Source organism: Oppia nitens, unplaced genomic scaffold (assembly GCF_028296485.1).
Source record: "Oppia nitens isolate AA-2021 unplaced genomic scaffold, nextdenovo-longstitch-racon4-pilon3 scaffold21_pilon_pilon_pilon, whole genome shotgun sequence".
NCBI classification, from domain to species: Eukaryota; Metazoa; Arthropoda; class Arachnida; order Sarcoptiformes; family Oppiidae; genus Oppia; species Oppia nitens.
In genome coordinates, this window is record NW_026533201.1 from 975777 (window position 1) to 1000000 (window position 24224).

General features: G+C 21.8%; 4 protein-coding genes across 6 annotated transcripts in view; 2 read left to right on the forward strand and 2 right to left on the reverse strand.

Moving 5' to 3' along the window:
- LOC128953296 (uncharacterized) overlaps positions 1–24224 on the forward strand; it is a 388095-nt gene that overhangs the window by 190754 nt on the left and 173117 nt on the right. The gene's annotated exons all lie outside the window — the stretch shown is intronic.
- On the reverse strand, positions 1493–2648 carry LOC128953284 (uncharacterized). Its single transcript, XM_054298766.1, has 2 exons — positions 2561–2648; positions 1493–2487 (listed from the first exon to the last, which is right to left on the reverse strand). The coding sequence occupies exons 1-2, from the start codon at positions 2601–2603 to the stop codon at positions 1499–1501; spliced, it is 1032 nt and encodes a 343-aa protein (XP_054154741.1). The 5' UTR covers positions 2604–2648; the 3' UTR covers positions 1493–1498.
- Positions 8865–10515, forward strand: LOC128953400 (uncharacterized). Its single transcript, XM_054298884.1, has 3 exons — positions 8865–8927; positions 9069–9592; positions 10369–10515. Exons 1-3 carry the CDS (start codon positions 8870–8872, stop codon positions 10513–10515), a joined length of 729 nt encoding a protein of 242 aa, XP_054154859.1. The 5' UTR covers positions 8865–8869.
- Positions 15556–16775, reverse strand: LOC128953308 (uncharacterized). The gene is made up of 2 exons (XM_054298795.1): positions 16157–16775; positions 15556–15714 (listed from the first exon to the last, which is right to left on the reverse strand). Exons 1-2 carry the CDS (start codon positions 16520–16522, stop codon positions 15571–15573), a joined length of 510 nt encoding a protein of 169 aa, XP_054154770.1. The 5' UTR covers positions 16523–16775; the 3' UTR covers positions 15556–15570.

Consider the following 24224-nt stretch of genomic DNA (forward strand, 5'->3'; position numbering starts at 1 on the left):
AAAAAATACACACTTATAAAAAATACAATACAAATTATGTAATCATTTTATAATAAAAGTAAATTAACAATTGAAAATACATAACATAATTTTTAATAGAAATTTTATTATTTAAAATAATCTAAAGTATATTAGTTTTTATTTTTTCTTTCAATTAAGTAATAATAAGAATAATATAATAGTTTAATATTATATAATAATTTTTATCTAACTTAATGTCTAATTTAATATTAAAAAATTTTAGTTGAACTTATTTTATTAATTATTTATATATTCAATATTAATATAATTTTGAGATTATATAAATTGATGTGATTATAAACATAGTAATAAAATAATTAAAAATAGTTATTGTGATAATTACATTTTACTAATTTACAATTTCTAAAAAAATTATTATTGTACTAAGAGATAAATAATAGTAAAAAATAATAATAAAATTGTTATTATTAATAACTAATTTATTACTTTTATGACTAATAAAAAATATTGCACTAATAGATAATTATTTAAAAAAAACAAACAGTAAATAGTTTATATAATCATTTAATAAGCATTAAGTAAAGTCATTTTATTTTAGTTTTATGTTTAAAAAACATATATTATAGAAATAATTATTTTTATAGAAAATATATTTATCAATTATAAATCATTAAAATTTAATAAAATTCGATATATATTAAATATAGATAATTTCAATTATTTTTTTTTTAAATATAGATTATAATAATATTAATTTCAAATGGGTTAATCAGTTTATAGATTACAAACAAACATATTGTTTGTATTTATCATTATAATATAAAATCAGTAAAAAACAGTATATTTTGTATGAATAATAGTATAATTAAAATATTTATTAATGATAACTAGTTAAAAAATAAAAATTAATTTATACTGTAATATAATTGAAGATTCTATTTAAGATTAAAATTAATAATTATTTTATAAATAATTTATTTTAGTTATTAAACATATTTTATATTTCTATTTTATATTTTATATAAAAATTATTTATACTACTTAATAAAAATTTTTTTATTAAAGAAACTTAAAAATTATCTAGATAAACTTCCAATATTATTAAAAAAAAGTTTATTATTTTTTTTGTTAGTGAACTTGTTGTTTTGAGTTTTTTTTATAATTTTATTTATAAGTTTTTAATTTAAATATAATAAGTACCGTATTTATTTTTTTATAAATAATAATATCACTTTTATTATAAAAAATATTATTTTTTATCAATGTTAATTTGTTTTAGATAATAATAATAATAATATAACTTTATAGTATATTTATTATATTATTATTTTTTTAAATCATAAACAATATTTTTATAACAGTTTAGTAAATAAGTTTTCGGTTATAACATTTTTTTTGTGCAATTCTAGTTATATAAATACTGTATATAAAAAAAAATCAAAAAAATAAATAAATAAATTAAAATTTCATTAATCTATTATACTTTTTATTTGTTATAGATTTTGAAAAATCTAATTCAAATTCGTTTAAATATTCTAATGGCTGTATTTCGGGGTCTAATTTCACCCGAAGTTCCATAGAATTTTAAATCATAGATTACTTTATATTCATATCGAAAATTATCCGACCAAGTACCATTATAGTTTATATTAATAATTTTATCTTGGGCATTTCTACCTCCATCATCGTAACTTGATGCCATAACAGTAGAAATTACCGATTGATTACTTGACTGTATCTGACCAAACTGGCCGGAACCCGAACCTTCGGCCCGGAAAAATAATCCCGAATAATTACGGGTCACTTCAAGCCAGTTAACTTGTKGCCATATATCKGATGGTTTGGGTTGACCAGATAGCTGGGTGTATATAAAACCAATGGGTACGGGATTTAGTACTAGATCAGTATAGTTTCTAGCTAGTTCATCTAGTTGATTTTGTTGTTTCGAATTTTTCAAAATTTCATCAAGTAATTTTTTGTCTAAACTATCAGCTAATTTTCTAGTTTCCCAAATTAATTTTACCAGATCACTTTCAGCCATCGATTGCATTGTTTGACAAACTACCATGCTACGTTTTTCGCAAACCGTATCATACCATTTACCTCGATTACTATTATTAGATATGTTAACCGATAATTGACGTAAAATTTCCGATTGCATTTCAACACAATTAACATCACTAGAGTTTTGTGGTCTATCTGTTAGCCAATTAGTATAGGTTACATTTGAATTATCCATCCAGGTAATTATTTTTTGTTTGACCTGGCCACCCAACCATAGTGAATTAACTAGTTTATTTTGATTAAATAAATAGTCAGTCAAATAGTCCTGTTCCTCTGGTGAATGTATTGTCAACAGTGTTGATCCCGGAGCCAACTGTGCACACATATCAACAGCATTGTCATAGGTTACCAGTGAATCGGTGATTATATTTAGACACTTGAGTTGATCGTCATATGCATCCCAACCGGCCGGACATCTGTAGTCACATTCAATATAATTATCTTTTATTATAAAAAAAATGATAATTAAATTAATTAATTATTATTTATAATTTTCAATAATTAATATTCTTACAGTTAATTGCTATTAATAATATGGTAATAATTTTTAGATACATTGTTTAATTAATTAATTAGTCTAAAGAGTTAACAATTTATTTATACAATTTATACTATATTAACATTTATTAATTAAATAATTTCTTAATTTCTATAAATATTATTGTATTTATAATGTRAATTTTAAACTAAAAAAACAAAAAATTATTGTTACCTTTTAACTAATTTTTATCTAAATGTCAATTAATTTAAGATAATTTAGTAAACTTTGTACTATTAATTAAATTAATATTAACTATTATTATATTTTTATAGTATATAACATGTAATGTACTGTATATCATATTTATTATTTAGTATATTATACATCATTAAAAATAAAATAAAATTTTTTATTGTAAAGATAATTAAAATTTAATAATAAAAATAAAATTTTTACATTAATTACTGATTTAAAGTTTATTTTATGGCTTATAAAAAGTATTTCACTTATAGATAATTACGATAAAAAATACAAACACTAAATACATTATGTAATTATTTTATACTAAAAGTAAATATAAAATTTAAAATACATAACATAATTATTAATAGAAATTTAATTATTTTAAATAATCTAAAGTATATTAGTTTTTATTTTCTCTTTCAATAATAATATAATTTTTTTAATAATAGTGATTATAAACAAAATAATTAAATAATTAAAAATAGTTAGTGATAATTACATTTTAGTAATTTACAATTTCTAAAAAAATAATAATAAAATTTTTATTATTTATAACTTATTTCAAGGTTTTATGACTTATTAAAAGTATTTCACTAACAGATAATTATTAAAAAATACAAACAGTAAATACTTTATATAATTATTTTATAATTATTAAGTAAAATCATTTTATTTTAGTTTTATGTTTAAAACATATATATAGAAATAATTATTTATTAATGATAACTAGTTAACAAATATATATTAATTTATATACTGTTATTTAATTGTATTTTTATATAAGTTCGAAATATTTTATGTAAGATTATTAATTAGTAATTAATAATATTAAATAACTATTTTTTAGTAATTCAATTCAATTTAAATTCAAATGCTTTTAAATAGTCTGATGGCTTGATTTCGGGGCCTATTATTCGTTGAAGTAAAATATAAAAACAAAACAAAAATCTGGAAATAATATATAACTAAATAGTTATACCAAAATTTAACGGATAAATAATTTTAAATGATATATATATATATGAATGATATTATAAATTATATAAATAAGTATATATATTAATATATTAATATAATATTTTTAATATATTAATAATACAGATAACAAAATTACGTGTTTGATTAGGCACAGGTATCTTAAATAATATTTTTAACAATTTATAAACTATCTATTTTAAAAAATTAAAAAATACTTTTATAATAATTGATTTTTATTTTATTTATGGTTTACTTAAAATATTGTATAATATAAATGATAGTAATATTTTAGTTTTAACTAAATATTGATTTAATTGTAATTATTTTTACTACAAATTAAATTAATTATTTAAGTACATTATTAGAAAAATGAGATCATATTTTTCTAAATTTTCTAAGAATAAGTTTATTTATTTAAAATATTAAAATTAAAATTAAAAAATTAAAAAAGAAATCATAAAATTCTAAAAAATATAATAACTTGTGAATAACGGGTGAAAATATTAGACAACTATGTCGACTATATGATGGTCAAATTACCTCCTTGTTAAAACCCCAGCACCTGGACATACTGGTCGATTGGTATCAACGTAGTTGCAACCATTTAGCTACCGATGCTTTCATTGTTTTGCTAGACATTATGAAAGTAGCGGATCTGGTTGATAGGCACCGGTATATTGTACAGTATGCCAAATATATTGAATTGCTCAATCGGCTATACAACCTTGGGGAATATCAATTGATTAGATGCAGTATCGATAGACTAGTTAGTAGTAGAAATCATACATTAGATCAACTGGCCATGTTGTACGACTCGAAAGCTAGACAAGTGTTAATGATATCGGAGGAATTAATTGAGCAAGTTAGTTCAAATCAAAATCTAAAATTTTTCGTACCGTATCTATTCAAGGTAAGTTTAATATTTAAGTTAAATTTTTTGTATATATAGATTTTTTTATATAATTTTAAGGATCTTGTATACTACACAATTTTATTGGATGAATTCAATAAAAAAAAGCCCAGGGTGCACCCATTGATGTCAAAGCTAAAACATGGCAATACTTGATATATAAAGTTGATGAACTATATCATGCATTGGTTAGTCAATTGTATAATGTTTAATTACATTTTAAAAATTACCGTGATAATTTTTTTTTTGGTTAGTCTGACAAAATAATCTTTTTAAACTAAATATATCTTATTACACTATTATTATATAAAGTTTATTAATTAGTAATTTAATAATTTGTTTAACAGTCATTTTAAAAAAATTAATGTATAAAAGTTTTATCATACTATCGATAGTAACAACTTATTCAATAGTTTACATACAATTTGCTCATATAATAATATGAAATGTAAAATGTATATAATTATAGTATATAAAATATAAAATTATAATTTTTGATAAAAATGTAAATTAAAAAAATAACATTAATAATTAACCGCAATATTAATATAAAAAAAGTAGATTATATATTACAGTTCACTATAATTTATTTTTATTATTTTATTTTTTATGATGTTAAAAAATAAAATAATAAAAAACATTTTAAAAACTTTCATCAACAAAAATAACAGAATAGGGAAAAATATATATATATTTCAATTAGAATTTCTTCTAAATGCGTTTAAATATTCTGATGGCTTGATTTCGTGGTCTATTTTCAGAACCGGTAGTAAAATAAAACCACATATATTCTGCATACCAATAGTTTAAAGCATCGGTCCATCCGTCGTCCGATTCATTAATTTGTGTCATTCGATAAGCACACGATGAACCAGACATTATACATTGTTTTGTGTTAACAGCAGCCAATCTGGACCAGTTAGCCGCCTGTATCTGACCAAATGGTTCGGACCCGGAACCCTCGGCCCGGAAAAACAATCCCGAATAATCGATGGTCACGTCTTGCCAGTTAACTTGTGGCCATATATCGGATGGTTCGGGTTGACCCGATAGCTGAGTGTATATAAAACCAACCGGTACGGGATTTGCTACTAGTTTATCTAGTTGAATTTTTTGTGTATCAATTTTATGTTTTTGTTTATCTAATTGATGTTGCTTATTATTTAATTGATCTTGTTTATTATCTAATTGATCTTGTAGAATTTTTTGATTTTCCATTATTTTTTTAACTAGATCACTTACTTGAATCGTTTGTATCAATTGACAAACTACCATGCTACGTTTTTTACAATTTGTGTCATACCATTTACCCTGTCTATTATCGTCACTTGATAATCGGATCATATTTTCCAATTGCATTTCCAAACATTTAACATCACTAGAATTTACTGGTCGACCAGTTAACCAATTAGTATAGGTAACAGTGGTATTATCCATCCAACTAATAATTTGTTGTTTGACCTGGGCACCCAACCATATAGAGTTGACTAGTTTATTTTGAACAAATAAATAGTCAATCAAGTAGTACTGTTCCTCTGGTGAATGTATTGTCAATAGTGTTGATCCCGGAGCCAACTTTCCGCACATATCGACAGCATTATCGTACGTATCAAATGAATCGTCTATTATTTTGATACACTTTAGTTGATCGTCATATCTGTCCCAACCGGCCGGACATTTGTCGTTACATTCAATATAAAATATATCTTTAAAAAATAATATACAATTAATTAAATTAATTATTATTTAAAATTTTAAACAATTAATATACTTACAGTTAATAGCTAATAAAAATATATAAATAATTGTTTGTTTCATTTTTATTTAATTAATGATTTTTTTTTAAATATATATTATATTTATTTGCTTATTTTCTTTATGAATGTATTAATAAAAAAAAGTTAGAATAAATAAGTTTTTTAGATAACATTTAGTTTATAAATTTTTTTTATTAATACATTAATAATATTATTTATAGAATATAATATAATTTTTATCAAATTTTCTATTAATTACAGAAAAATTATTTGAATTTATTTTATTAAACGAATTAATTAGTATTAAATATTAATTAATCTTTATATTAATGAGATAATACAAAACAATATATTTTTTATAAACATAATAATAAAATATTATTCAATTGTTATTATAATAATAAAATTTTATTATTTTACAACTTTTTAATAATACATTATTGCACTAATAGATAAACATAATAATAATATTTTTGTTATGTATAACTTAATTACAGCTTTTATGACTTGTATTTGACTAATAGATTATTATGAAAAAAACAAACTGTATATACTTTACGTAATAATTTTATTTTAATGTTTAAAACTAAACTTATATTTAGTATTATTAATAAATAAATTTCTCAAAAACTAAAATTCATAAAAATCAACATAAATTAATATTAATATAAAAGTTATAAAATAATATATTTACTAATGAAAGAAAATTTATAGTAATAATTTTAGTTAATAATTATTTATTATAATCGGATAACATATTGATAGTAAATAGCTTATTCAGTATTTTAAACATACAATTTGCTTATTAAAATTTTTTTGTATTAAATATTAAATTAATATATAGAATAAAAACATTGAATAATTGTAATTACGGTATTGTTTTATATAATAAACTAAATTATTTAATAATAATTTTAAAAACAAAATAATAAAAATATTAGTTTAGTACAATTTATTGTAATTGTAATTGTTTTTATGAAAAATTTAAAAAAAAATAAAATAATAAAAACATCAACAAAGTTAATCAAAAAAAAAAATACCAAAATAGTAAAAAAAAATTCTAAATGCGTTTAAATATTCTGATGGCTTGATTTCGGGGTCTATTTTTAGCACCGGAAGTAAAATAAAACCACATATCTTGAGGATACCAACCAGTTAAATCAACGGTCCAACCACTAGATTCATTGATTTGTGTCAATCGATAACCACAATTTGAACTTGACATTGAACACCATTGTGTGTTAACAGCAGCCAATCGGGACCAGTTAGCCGCCTGTATCTGACCAAACGCGGCTGAACCCGAACCCTCAGCCCGGAAAAACAAACCCGAATAATCAGTGGTCACATCCTGCCAGTTAACTTGTGGCCATATAACGGCTGGTTCTGGTTGACCCGATAGTTGGGTATATATAAAACCCACTGGAACGGGATTTGATTCTAATTTATCTAGTTTAGCTTGTTGACTATCTAGTTGCAATTGTTTATTATCTAATTGATCTTGTAGATTTTTCCTAGTTTCCAATATCAATTTTTCCAGATCACTTACTGGCATCGATTGCATTGATTGACAAACTACCTGGTTACGTTTATTACATGCTCGATCATACCATTTGCCCAGTGATGTCGGTTCGGATTGTAGTTCAATACATTCAACATCACTTGTATTTTCTGGTCGACCAGCAAACCAATTAGTATAGGTAACATTTGTATTATCCATCCAGGTAACCTGTTGTTGTTTGACTTTAGCACCCAACCATATTGCGTCAACTAGTTTATGTTGGACAAATAGATAGTCATTAAAATAATCTTGTTCCAATTGTGAGTGTATTGTCAACAGTGTTGATCCCGGATTAAAATATGTTTTTATATTAAATAATTAAAAATAAATAACTAAATATTTAATGTTTAGATAAACAACAAAATATTAATAACAAAATTATTATATTAAGATAATTGCTTTCAAATATTTATTACTATTTTTATTATTTAACATTTATATTTAAATTAAAAATAATTATAAACTTTTAAATGTGATTGTACTTTGAAAGACATAATTAATTAATAATAATTAATTAAATAATAAATTAGTTATAGTTTTATTGTAATAGTAAATTGAATAAAAATCTTATACATTATTCTACAAATAGTTTAAAAAATATCTAATAAACTTATTAAATGTATTTTTTCTATTAATTCTAGTAAAAACTATTAAATATTAATTTTATTTCGTAATACATTTTCAATTTTATAAAAATCTGTGAGTATAATATTAATAAATATTTTTTTAAAATTAATTAAATTATTAATTTTTTAATATCTTAATAGACTAGACTTCATTTTATATTTTTAAAAAAATAATTATTTTTATTAAAAAAAACATAAATTTATATATCTATTATAAACCATACTATTGTTTATTACTTTCTATATTAAAAAAATAATTAATTATCAGTTATGATATATTCATTAACTATTAGTTTGGCAATTGTTTTATCAATTATTGATATATCAGGTAAATTGATAATTAATTTATAAACATATTATATATTTTTTATAACTATTTAATCAAATATTTATTTATATATTATCTGATAATTTTATTTAACAATTACTGTTATTATAATTATATAATTATTATCATGAAAAACTATAGTTGCCAACTGTCCGCCAACTAATCAATTTTGGCCAAAAATTGGTAAATTTTCCGATTTTAGCCAAAAATATCAGCCATTATCTGACGATGAGATACATAAGCTTATCAATCAAACAGTTAGCCAACAATGTCATGAATATACAAAATTAAGTAAATGGTTAAAACTAAACAATATCAATTGGCTAGCTGATGAATCGGAAAAAAATTGTCAATATGACCTAGATGATAATGCAATGATCATCGGGTCGATTAGCAAACTAACTGATCCCGGTGACAGGCACCGGCATCTAGTTAAACAGGCTCAATGGCTGGACTATATGTTGAAATATTTACAAGATACAAGTGTTTATCGTAAACAGTGTACTCTAGAGGATCGCCTGAAATATGTTAAAACTACGGATGTTAAGGAATTGGCGAAATTGGTCGCCGATAAACATAGACAAGTATTGGCCGAAATGCAAAAAGAGGTAGACCTGAGTCGGTCGGTTAAAGAGGAAAATTTTTGGATACCTTTGGATACAAAAGTTTGTATAGATTTTAGTTAGATAGGTTAGGTTAGGTTAGGTTAGGTTAGGTTAGGTTAGGTTAGGTTAGGTTAGGTTAGGTTAGGTTAGGTTAGGTTAGGTTAGGTTAGGTTAGGTTAGGTTAGGTTAGGTTAGGTTAGGTTAGGTTAGGTTAGGTTAGGTTAGGTTAGGTTAGGTTAGGTTAGGTTAGGTTAGGTTAGGTTAGGTTAGGTTAGGTTAGGTTAGGTTAGGTTAGGTTAGGTTAGGTTAGGTTAGGTTAGGTTAGGTTAGGTTAGGTTAGGTTAGGTTAGGTTAGGTTAGGTTAGGTTAGGTTAGGTTAGGTTAGGTTAGGTTAGGTTAGGTTAGGTTAGGTTAGGTTAGGTTAGGTTAGGTTAGGTTAGGTTAGGTTAGGTTAGGTTAGGTTAGGTTAGGTTAGGTTAGGTTAGGTTAGGTTAAATTTACAGGTTAGGTTAGGTTAGGTTAGGTTAGGTTAGGTTAGGTTAGGTTAGGTTAGGTTAGGTTAGGTTAGGTTAGGTTAGGTTAGGTTAGGTTAGGTTAGGTTAGGTTAGGTTAGGTTAGGTTAGGTTAGGTTAGGTTAGGTTAGGTTAGGTTAGGTTAGGTTAGGTTAGGTTAGGTTAGGTTAGGTTAGGTTAGGTTAGGTTAAAAATATACTATAACTTCATTTTATACATTCATAAATGTTAATTATTTTATAACTATTCGAATATTATAAAATATATAAATATTAGCAAAAAAAAATAATGAAAAGTTTTTATAATTTTATCAAATTTTTTTAGGCATTAGAAGACAGTAAACGTCAATTTGCTAACGATGAAAAAGATTTGGCTAAAATTTCTCCCGAATCAATCAAAATAAAAAGTATGAAACTATTGATATTAAAATTAGATTATCTAATTCGAGTCTATCAAGCTATACATGCTTAATAAAAAATGAAAAAATAAAAATAATGAAATGTCATAGATAATTGTTTAAAAAAATTGTTATTGGTCAATTTGAAATAAATTTTTTTATTTTTAAATTTTATAAATTTATAAAATTATAATTAATAAATTTTTTAATAATAAATTTAAAAATCATCGTCGACTGCAATTATCTGAAAAATTATCTATTAATCAAATGTATAAGTAAATTACTATATTATAATATTAGTTTTAAAAATGTTTTTTTTAATAAATTAATAAAATAATAAAATCCAATTTTTTATTACTAACAATAGTATTAATAGTATTAGCAATTTATATATTATGATACAAGTAATTATATAAAATAATATTTGAAACTTATTGTGCATAGCTATTAAAAAATAGATTTTTTAAATTAGTAATATACAAATTGATAAAACTTTAATTAAAAAATATTAATTTTATTTTTAAAAAATGTTGTATTTTTAGTATTATTTAATTTGATTTATTTTTTTTTTAAAAAAATAATTAATATTCAAATGCGCTTGTATATTTTTATTGCCGTATTTCGGGGCCCGAATTTTCACCCGATGTAAAATACAATTGCATATGATACATTAATAAACCAGCAATATCATTTGACCAACCACCTTGATCATTGAACTGGGTAAATTTAGTACCTTGATTAACCCAATTAGCCATCTTATCCGAATAGTCTACATGAACAGCAGCCAAGCGGCTATAGTTGGCCGCCTGTATCTGACCAAACGGTTCGGAACCCGAACCTTCGGCCCGGAAAAACAGTCCCGAATAATCGGCGGTCACTTCTTGCCATTTAACCTGTGGCCACAGTCGACTGGGTTCGGGTTGACCCGATAGTTGTACATATATAAACCCCACGGGGGAACTGGATTAGCTACTAGTCTATCAAATTGATCTTGTAGATTTTTTCTAGTTTCCAATATTAATTTTTCCAGATCACTTACGGGCATCGATTGCATCGACTGGCAAACAACTTGGTTACGTTTATTACATGCTATATCATACCATTTACCCTGGGATGACTGTTCCGATTGCATTTCTATACATTCAATATCACTAATGTTTTGTGGCCGACCCGTTGCCCAATTAGTATAGGTAACATTTGTATTATCCATCCAGGTCATTATTGTTTGTTTGACTTTAGCACCCAACCATATTGAATCAACTAGTTTATGTTGGACAAATAGATAATCATTAAAATAGTACTGTTCCTCTGGTGAATGTATTGTCAACAATGTTGATCCTCCCGGTGCCAGTTTTGTACACATGTCGACAGCATTGCCATATGTTTCCAGTGAATCGCCAACTATTTTAATACATTTCAATTGTGAGTCATATGCATCCCAACCGGCTAAACATTTTTCACTTACTATATAGTTATCTAATTAAATTAAAATTAAAAATTATTAATACAATTAATAAATTACTCATAAATTTTAAATTATTTAAACATACAGTTTACTAGAAATATAACTAAAATTAACAAATTTGCCATTAATTTTAAGTTATAATTATAACTATCTATACAAATTTAATATTTATGATAATGTTTTAATGTTTATAATAAATATTTTTTTATTTCTAATTTATATACAAATTATTTTCAATAATTGTTATCATTATATTGAGATTAGTTATTTAATTTATATCCTGTTAGTATTTTTTACTAAAAAACATATGTTATTTTACTTAAATGATTATAAAATTATGTTTAAAATGTACAATAGATTAAGATATTATTTTTTTAAACTTAGATGATAGTGACACAAATAAATATTAGTTAAATAATTATATAATTAATTTTATAATTTTTATCTGACGATAAAAGATTTAAGTTATTTTTATAAAATATAAAACAAAATATAATTTTTTTTTATTAAAATAAATTTGTTTTTATACATAGACTATTTTTTAAAAAAATAATTATTATTGAAACATGTGCAATATTTCACAGACTAATTATTATATAAAATATTATATAATATTGGGAATATAAACAATAATTCAAATTTATAAATTAAAAAAAATATTCATATATTTTTTGATAAAATACAATTTTTAAATAAAATATATTGTAATTATATCATACTTTCCATACCATGTCTAATAATTTCAATTTCGTTAATAACTGTTTGTAATGTTTTTACTTTTATTGGTTTGGGTTTCAATTTGGCCACAACTTTGTCAATGTTTGCGTAATCTGTTTTGTAATCTTGAATAGTCTAATAAAATAAAATTAATTAAAAAAACATCATTAATTAAACTAAAGTATATATATATATATAAATATATTAATATAATTTTTAAAATTAAAAAAAATAAATTATTTAAATATAACAAAAATTGAATATCTCAATTATAATGTTTGAAATTTTTTTAAAAAAATTCAAACTGTATAATTAAATAATTAATGATAAATTGACTATGACTAGAATAATTTTAATATTTAAAAATTTTAAATGAAAATAATAATAATTAAAAAATAAAACTAACTTGGTTAATAATGGGCAACCATAGATCATTATGATGTTGTTTATCAAAATTGTACCATTTATTTTCTAGTAGCAACACTTGATTGCGTTGTTCGACAAAAATTTTTTGCAATTCACTGGGATTCGAACTCTGGTCACCGCTTCCACCAACCAATTGTTCCATTGAACAATTGTGTTGTCTAATAAATACCCGGCTATAATATACGGCCCAATAGTATTGCCATACGGCTGTTTCGCCAAGCCTTTTCAGTCGACTACTAGGATCCCGTTCCCCATTACTACTGGTAACTAACTGTCGATTTAAATTGCGTACATAATCGCAAGCACCGGCATATCGGTGGGCCATTAGTTGGAGTCCTTGTTGTTTAAATAATCGACTTTTCCCATCAAACAGTCGACATTGTCGACCAATATTTTTGTCAATACTGTTAGTCAATTGCGAACGAGTTTTGTTTGTCTTGAATTCTACGAGTAGTTTAGTATAATTCGGTGCTTTAGGCCATAGATTGTCGATTGGAGAGTCGTTTACAGCACCTGTACCAACAATATTGTCGACAATAGCAATAATGGTAGTAATAGCTATAGTATAGACAAACATATTTTTACACTTATTTAAATTAATAAAATTAATTTAAATAGAAATCACAAAAAAATTATTTATAAATATATAAAAATATATATATATAAAAATTTTTCAAAATTTTTTTTATTCAATTATTTGTATACTTTTTTAAATATTTTTTTATTAAAAAAAAATCAGTATTTATAGTCTATATTTTCAGAGAGCAACTGAACTATAATAATATATCAATTGAAAAAAATAATAATAAAAACATTTTTTTAACCTTTTATGTCAATAATTTCTAAATTCTAGTTTTAGTTTTTAATTATAAACAAACATACAATACATTTATAACAAAAATAGCTTATGATACTAAAAATAAATACTAATAATATATATATATATAATGAAACTAAAAATAATTACTTAAAATAAATAACAATAAATAATAATAACAAAGAATTATAAATTATATTATAGCAAAAATAATTAATTAATAATTAATAATGATAATAATAATAAATAATAATAATAGATTAAACGTTTTAGTATTATTATTGATTTCTATTTTTTTTTTTTGATAAATTTTATTTTTAACTAATCATTTTTAATAATTAATCATTATAATTGAAAATAAATTATTATACTTAAAGTTGAATGTTTTTAATTATATATATATATATACTGTAAATATATATAAAATTATATATATATATAAATCTTAATGTTTTAGTTTTATTATGTATTTTTATTTTTTACAAGTTTTATTTGTATTAAAGTATATTGAACAAATAACAATCAAAATTTTTATTAAATAAATATTAATTTTTTATAATTCAATTTAATTTAATTAGAAGTTTTTTTAGTAATTATAAATTAATTATTACAAACCAGGTATTTAACCTTGATATTAATTTAATTTATTGTAAAGCAATGATCTTATAATATATAATATATATTGTATATAAATAAAAATAAATTATAAATAAATAATTTATTAGTATAATTGAATAACTTAACTATAAATAAATAAATATTTTATTAAAAACTTCTATTTAAAGACATAAAAAACATAAAGTACTTTATGTATAAAGTAGTACTTAATAATTATTATAATAATAAATAATAACAAATAAAAATAAATAATTAATAAATAATTAATAATAATAAATATTAATAATGTTTAGTAATTATAAATAAAATATCTAAAAATAAATACTAATGATAAAAAATTAAATTTAACAATATAATTTACTAAAACATTAATTAACTTTTAATACTGTTATAATAATAATAATAATAATATCAATAATATAACTCTATGCAAATTTTGTTTAACATATTATAATATAAATTATTATATTATTTTCTTAAAAAATATTATTATTAAATTTTAATGTAATACAAATAAAGATTTATATATAAATTTATATTATACTTAAATTTAAAATATAATTATAATAACTAGATAGTTATTAATAATTTAGTATTAACTAAAATATTATTAAATAAAATTTTTAATAAATACAATATAAAAAAAATTTAATTAATTATTTTTTTGCAATATTTTTTTAATGATATAGCAATAAAACTATTAAATCATGTTTTTTACAATAATATATAAAAACAGCAGTAATTTCTAAGTAAATAATATTAAAAACATTATTATTTTTTAAATTTATTATATATTTATTTTATTGAAAATATTAGTTGTAAAATATAAAATAAAATTTAAAAATATTTTTTTGATTAAAATTATATTCTATTTAAAACATTTTCTATTAATTTTATAAACATTTAAATTTAATAATTATCTTTTTAAAAAATATAAAGTTAGAGTTATTAAAAATGTTAAAATAATATTTTATTTTTTAAAAAATAAAATTATTTAAACAATAATTTACTATAAAAAATATTATAAAAATTAAAATTATTATTTTTTTTGATAAAATAAAATTTACAAAAAAAATCAATTAGTAATTAAACCATACTTTCCATACCGTGTCTAACGATTTCAATTTCGTTGATAACATTTTGTAATGTTTTTACTTTTATTGGTTTTGGTTTCAATTTGGCCACAACTTTGTCAATGTTTGCAAAATCTGTTTTATAGTCCTGAATAGTCTGTTAATAAATTATTTATTAAAAAAATAACATTAATTAAACTAAAGTATATATAATTTTTAATATAATTTTTACAATTAAAACTAAATTAATTAATTAGAAATAAATTTGAATATTTCAATATATAATGTTTAAAGAAAAAAAAATTTTGTATTAAAACTTTTAATTATTAAATAATTAGCGATAAATTGTCTATTACTAAAAAATTATTATAATTTGTTTAGTAAAATATAATCAAATTATAATAATAATAATAATTAATAATAATAATAATAATTAAAAATATATGTCTATCTAAGATTACTAAGATTTAAAAATTAAAAAAAAATTAGGAACTTTTAGGGAAATTTTATGGAAATTTTATTATCATATTTTTTTCGTAATCTTGATTAATTTATCTAGTTTAAAAATAAATTTTAAATAAAATATTTATAAAACTAACTTGATTAATTATGGGCAACCATAGATCATTATGATGTTGATTGTCACTGTCGTACCATTTTCCCAATATTACCAGCACTTGATTGCGTTGTTTGACAAAAATTTTCTTCAACTCAATGGGATTCGAACTCTGGCCATTGCCACCACCACCACCACCATCACCACCACTAACCAACTGTTTCATTGAACATTTGCGTTGTCTGTCTAATACCTGGCTATAATATTTGGCCCAATAGTTTTCCCAAACGGCAGCCTCACCCAGCCTTTCGAGTCGTTTACTGGGATCCCGTTCCCCATTACTATTGGCAACTAACTGCCGATTTAAATTGCGTACATAATTACAAGCACCGGCATATCGGTGGGCCATTAGTTTGAGTCCCTGTTTTTTGAATGACCGACTTTTCCCATCAAACAGTCGACATTGTCGACCAATATCTTTGTCAATACTATTAGTCAATTGGGAACGAGTTTTGTTTGATTTGAATTCTACGAGTAGTTTAGTATAATTCGGTGCTTTTGGCCATAGATTTTTGATCGGACAGCCGTTTTGTTGAGCACCTGTAGTACCATCAATATTGACGACAATAACAATAGTAGTAATAGTAGTAATTGCTATTAAAATATTCATAATTCAAAGTAAAAAAAATTGATTCAATTAAAAATCATGTAAATTATAAATTAAATAGAAATTAAAAAATATTTTAAGAAAAATTATTTTCTATATATCTATAATATATATAAATATTTTAATATAATTACAGATATTATATACATTAATTTAATTAATATTTTAAGTTTTACTGTTTTTATAGTTTTTTTTAAAAAATATATATTTTTTCGATGAGACTTTAAAATTAATATTGCACGTGTATTAATATTTTTAAAAAATCATTTAATATTATTGCAAAACATTTATATTGTATTTTTTATAATATAATAGCATAAATAAACTAAACATTATTAATTAAAAAATAATAAACGTTTTATTTGATAATCATTATATAAATAGTTTTTTTTAAAAAAAAATTAATTGCTACAATATTAATTATTATTGTATATAGAAATTAAATTAATAACAAAAAATTAATAATTAAATAATATATTAGATTAAATAAATAAAATAATTTTAATTAAATAATTTTTTACTACATAAAAAATCATAAACAAATAAAAGATTAATTAAATTTAAAAAAATTAAAATATTACAATTTCCTCAGTTATATATATATATATATATTATTTTTTAAAATTAAAAAAACAAATAAATTATATAAATAATTTTTAATAATTAAAATTATATAGAACTTAAAAAAATTTATTACATGCTATTCATTAAAATTTATAAAAAAATATRTATAAATATATCTTTTTAAAAAAGAAACTATTACTATAATTTTAAAAAATCTAATATTAAAAAAACATTAAAACCAACAAAAATGTTTTTTTTCGTAAAAATTATTTCATACCATCCATACCATGATTGTAAATATCAACATCGATAATTAAATATTTTAATGTTTTAATTTTTTTTGATTTTGGTTTTATATTTTGTAAATCTTTAAGAATATTTGTTGTTTCGGTTTTCAAATTTTCAATAGTCTAATACAATAATAATAATAATAGATTATATAATATATAATWATATATTAATAGAAACAAAAAATTTTAAAATAAAAAAAATAAATTTAAAAAAATATTTTGTTAATCTTTACATCTCTCTCTCTCTCTCTCTCTCTCTCTCTCTCTCTCTCTCTCTCTCTCTCTCTCTCTCTCTCTCTCTCTCTCTCTCTCTCTCTCTCTCTAAATATATTTATTCTACTAATAATAATACTAATGATAATAAAAACAAATATATATATATTTTTTTTTTGCTTACTAACAAAATAGATATTTTTCATATATTTTATCAATATTCTCATATAGTTTTCATTTTTGAATTAGATTATTTTTCCCCTGTCCCATTATATTATTTTTTTTTATAAAAAAAAAATCAACAATCAACAACAACAACAACAACAATAAAAAAAAACTAACCTGCGTAATTGTAGTCAGCCAAGTATCTTTATCTTTACCATTATCGATATCGTAAAATTTGTCCAATATTTTCAATAAATAATTGATTTTATCCAAAAAAATCAATTGCAATTCTACGGGATTCGAACTCGGGCCAACCAACTCATCAACTGTACATTGACTTTGTCTAGCAAATACCTTGGTAAAATATCTGGTCCAATAGGTTTCCCAACAAGCACATTCGGCAATCCTATCGTGTCTAACCAGTGGATCCGTTTCCCGATAACTATTGCCGACTATTTGTCTATTTAGTTGACGAAAAAAATTGCAAATTTTCATATATTCAGTGGCCATCAAATCTATTTGCTCATTATGAAATTGTTTAGCTCTCCGACTAAACAGTTGACATTGTCTATCTATATCCAGTTTCATTGTTTGATTTAGTTTGGCTATACTTTTTATAGTTTTATATTTTTCAAATATTTTGTTAAAATCGGGCGCCTCTGGCCATAGATTGTTGATAGGACAGTCAGAAACTTTTTTTTTTAAAAAAAATTAAAATAAATAATTTGTTAAAAATTAGAATTGAAAAATATATATATATATAATTTACAAAACAAAATTAAATTATGATTAAAAAAATTAATTATATTTTAATAATTTATAATAATTAATAATGTAAAAATTAACCTGTTGCATCAATATAGACAATAACAATAGTAGTTATTGTAATAGCTATTAAAAGATTCATACTTGTTGATTTTTGAAGTTTTTAATAAAAAATAAATAAATATATAATTTTAAATAGAAAATGAAATATAAAAAAATAACAATAAAATAAAATAATTGTCTTTATATATCGATATATTTAAGGTTTTTTTTAAATATAATTATTGATTGTATTTTTTTTTAATATAAATAATTCAATACTTTTATATACAACCTAATTTAAGTTAATAAGTTTGTTTTTTAGTAGTAAATTTTTAACTCTTTTTGAAAATTAATTTAAACACATTATATAATAAAATAAAACAAAAATATGTTATTAACTATTGTTAAGTAATGTCAAAAATTTTTAACATGTGTTTTTATGTTTACTATTTTTTTTATTAAAAGGTAAAAAATAAAGGGTTATTATAGTAGAAAAAATAATTTTACTAATAATAACAATAACAAAAAAAACTCAATAAAAAATATTGTATGAAATAAGTGCACATATAGATTAATTTTTATATTTTATTTATAATTGAAAAAAAATAATTATAAAATAATAATAATAATTTTAGTAATTTTAATAATCCCGGAGCCGTAATATACTAAATGTGCTAATGCTATATAAAATTTTTGCAACAAGTTTGCAATTATTTGGGTATTATTTTAACTTTACTACTATTAATGTTAATTAGATAAAAAAAACCGTGTCAAGTATTTTACTATGTATTAAATTGTAAATGTATTATCTGTTATACTATTATTTTTTTTTAATTTATGTTTTTGTTTTATGTATAATAATAGTAACTATAATAAATTACTGTTAATAAAAAAATTGATAAAAATTAAAATTAAACAATAGAAAATAAAAAAAACAAATGTTGAAAAAATACTTAAATAATAGACTATTGTTTAAATAAAAAAAACTACTAAATTACTAATTAAAATGTTAAAAAACATATATTTAACAAAAAAAATACTTAAATAATAGTAAATAATATTTAAACTGTGGAAATGATTAATTATAAATAAATATATATATATATATTTAAAATAATTTAATTAGTTAAAAAATTATTTAATTAATTAATATTTTAATATAGTGTTTTAAAATTATTTAAATTTTTTAAAATATATAAATTGTACGAAAGTAAAATAAGCTTTATTTTAAAAATGCAAATTACTTTATAAGTAACTAAATAAATATATTAATTAAATGTTTAAAGTTTTTATTATTTGATAAACATTAATAGTGTAAAACAATTTAGCAGTTAAATATAAATATATTAAAAATAAATAATATATATAAACTAAATATTATAGTAAATAATTGAAAATATAGTAATTTTTTTAATTAAATTATATGACTTATACAGTATATAACTTATTAATAGATTAATTATTTAAATGTTTACAGTCTCTAATTAATATACATACTGTATATTGAATTGTAAAATAATAAAAAGTTAATATAAGTTATAATAAATAATAAATAATTTAATAAATAATTTAATACAAAAAAAATATTTTTCAGATAATAGTATTTTTTAAATACATTTTAACTGTAAATTTATTGTAAATATTGTAATATTAAATTTAAAAAAAATAAAGATAAATTTTTAAAATTAATATTATAAAATTATTTGCTATTTTAAATTAATTGTTTAGATTAATTTGTATTAACATTTTATACAAGTATTAAAAACCACAATTAATTGTTTACAGTTTATAATAATTAGTAAGATTTTTATTAAATTTTTAAAAATATCTATAAATTTTTTTTAATAACTTAGTCAGTTATTATTAGTTTAACTTAATTATAAATATTTATTATTTACTTTTTATAACCAAAGTTTATAGTAAAAAAAACATAATTTAAAAAACAAAATATAATATATTGAATGCAATAATTAAATAATTATTATATATTTATTTAATTTCTAAAAAAAAATAATTATTACAAATTAGTTATAAAAAAAATTATTAAATAGAAAAATACATTACTATTGATAACATATTTAAGGATAATTAAAAAAAACGCAAACATTTTTAATTAATTTTATTTATTTTTTTTAATAAAAAATATTTTTAATTATTATTATTATTCCAAAAAAAAAATCACAATAAATCACATTTTCCTGACTGACTATCTTTCCACTGGACTGTCCATTGATTAGTGGATGTCGTATCCAATAGTAGGTTGACATCGATTTCTGTCCTACCGTTAACATGTTTGGCCTGAACTTGTTTACCGTCAACAGTGGCTACCAATTGGCCGGGCATTTGTCTAGTACCGGCTACTACCAAACGATCAATGGTTGGTTTGACCACTGATTTGTCTAAACCGATGTTTATCGGCAACAATACTTACCGTACAGTTAGCACCGGTCAGTCTAATTGAATACAGATTATAGGCATTTCGTTCAATAGTATCTATACTATCGCCGTCGTCCCAAAACAACTGTCCATACGATGACTGGCCACCAGTTGTTTTACCGTCGGGTAGTACAACCAGTTGCAAATGTTTGAACGAATCAGATTGAGTGGTCACTAGTTTGTCGGTACTGACCATCGATATTACGTGACCGCCGCGCAGATGAACGGGTGGCGGACTGGCCGGTGTATCCGGGATTGTAATATAGCCGACATTCGGTACGCTTTTGAAGTGATTTCGTCGCACTTCATACCAGACATCAGCCGCCGGTAGGTATGCCTTAACTTCCTTCTGGTTTTGTAGTTTGATATATAGTTTAAAAATAATTTTTAATTGATTTTTTATTTAACTCTCTCTCTCTCTCTCTCTCTCTCTCTCTCTCTCTCTCTCTCTTTATTGAATTAATTGAATAAATTGAATGTAAATAATTGAATGTAATTACAATTAGTATTAATAATAATATTTTTTTTTAAATAAAACAATATATACTCTATTATATTTCAAATAAATATTTAATATTTAATTCATAATATAAAACAATTATTTTTTTTCTTAATTAAAAACTATAAGTGATTTTTATTAGTGAAAAGTGATTACAGAAACTTCACGTTAAATATCTTAATTAAATTCTTTAAATATTTAAAAAATACTAATTAATTGCTTATAAAAACGGTAATTAAATTTTTAAAATCAATTTTTTTTTGTAAAAATTATTTCTTCGAATTATTTAATTCATTATCCAATCGGATAATGTTTCCATCGATTACATTCAGCGCCGATCTATGAGTTTGGATATCAATTGCGCAATACTTAACCATTTTGGCTAATAGGCGTATGCAAACAGTCGGTCCAAAACTAGCGGTTGAATTGGCGGTCGCAGCCGTCGCCGCGTTTCTATTAGCCTCGTAATGGTCACGCATTTCTAGACCACAATCATTACAAAGTCGGTCGCCTGAATAGTCGCATCCGATTTGATGATCAACTAAATCGACGGTCAACTTAAGGTTTTGTCTGTTACATCCGTACGGTTTGTATGCACAACAAACGTCTAGTGAGTCCAGTATACGGCGGATATTCGGGTGGACAGCATCAGGACTGAGAGCCGCTCGGGCCGGCGGCGGCGGCGGACCGGTTTGATCAGTACCAACTGTTGCGGTACCGGTTTCGTCGGCGGTACCGGTTATGGCGGCGGTACCGGTTGCGGCACCAGTTATGGCGGCGGTGGCACCGGTTGCGGCACCGGTTGCGGCGGTAAAACCATTACCACTACATATACAAGCGATAGGATCGTCACCGTTACCATTGGCTGCACATAACGTACACCATATAACCGTTGGACAGCACCTATAGGCGACCGGACGTATGGGCACACGTTGGCAAACAATGCATACGATATGACGTTTTAGTAATGGCGCCAATTTGTCAAAGTTGACAACCCTTGAAATGTCCACTGTGTCCATGTTTAAGCAAATCACTTAAATATATATGTATATATATAAAAAATAACAATTTAAACAAAAAACTTGAAAATTTAATTTAATTATTTATAATAATTATTATTATTGTTATTATTAACTTATTATAGTTAATGAAAATATTTATAAAAAAAATTTAGATAACTAGCTTACACTCAAATAAAGTAACAAATAAATTAATATATATATTAAATAACTATTTAGAGAAAGAGAGTGCAAATAAAATTTTTGCTGATTTTTTTTAGCTTTTATAGTAGTTTAAAAAAATTATACTTTATATATATACAAGTAATTATTAATTATAATATGGAAAATTTTATCATAGAATAAATAATATTAACAATAAACTATTTAATAGTATAAAATTTTAAATAAGTTTACAGTAGAAAATTTTATAACTTTAAAAAATAATAAATATATTTATATATATATATATACCGTATATAAAGTATATATATATATAAAGACAAAAAGTTTACAAATTTATAACTTATGTATATTTAAATAATTAGTATTAATCATAGAATAATTAATTTTAAAAATAGACTAATATTTTTTTTAGCAATAAAATATACATATATAAAGTACTATACTATATTAAAACATAATATAAAATAAACTAATACTAAATTATGGAAAATATATATATAATAATACAATTATATATAGTTTTAATAATACTGTAAATAAGATAATTTACTTTTCATATTATTTATAGATATATCTAAAAGTATAAAATTGTGTTTAAGTATTAAAAAAAATATTAATAACTAATATCTATCAATAATAATAATAATAATAATTTTTAAAACTAAAAGTTAATTATAAGTTACATATATATTGGAAAATATATATATATATATATAATTACCTAAACTATGAAACTTTTCCAATAGATTTGCCAAAAATAGCGGCGCTTTTGATAGTTGAGAAACTTTTAGCGGTTTTCGGTCCAATGGACAGGTTTGCCGTTCCCGTTGTTGTCGGTGTTGTTGTTGGCCATCATCGACATCAACATAGCTTCCCAGCCATCGGCTAATACAATCTGAACAATACATTTGCCGACAACACGGTGTGACCATTGGTCGGCAAACTATACCCAGACATATACCGCATATCAAATCATTGGCCAAATCGCTGGCAGATAGCAGACCCGCTAACATACGACTATTATTATTATTATTAGCCATTGAATGATATAATAATAATAATAATAATTTATTTTATTTTTAATAATTTCTAATTTTTAAGTAAAATAAATCATTTAATAAATTTATTTTATATCAAAAATTTTATTTATATACTATTGTATACAAAGTTTGTTTAATCTTTTTTATTATTATTTTATTTGTTTCCTATTTTAATATATTGTATAAAAACAATTTTTTATTTATTTAAATGATTATACCTTTCAGTTAATATACAGGTAATATAAT

Excerpts from the sequence above, each read along its gene's own strand:
- LOC128953308 (XM_054298795.1), bottom strand. The coding sequence starts at position 16,522 with ATGGCCCACCGATATGCCGGTGCTTGTAATTATGTACGCAATTTAAAT. Across the intron at positions 15,715-16,156 it reads GGTTGCCCATAATTAATCAA|ACTATTCAGGACTATAAAAC; the intron begins GTTAGTTTTATA and ends ATTTATTAACAG.
- LOC128953400 (XM_054298884.1), top strand. The coding sequence starts at position 8,870 with ATGATATATTCATTAACTATTAGTTTGGCAATTGTTTTATCAATTATT. Across the intron at positions 8,928-9,068 it reads ATCAATTATTGATATATCAG|TTGCCAACTGTCCGCCAACT; the intron begins GTAAATTGATAA and ends GAAAAACTATAG. Across the intron at positions 9,593-10,368 it reads GGATACCTTTGGATACAAAA|GCATTAGAAGACAGTAAACG; the intron begins GTTTGTATAGAT and ends AAATTTTTTTAG.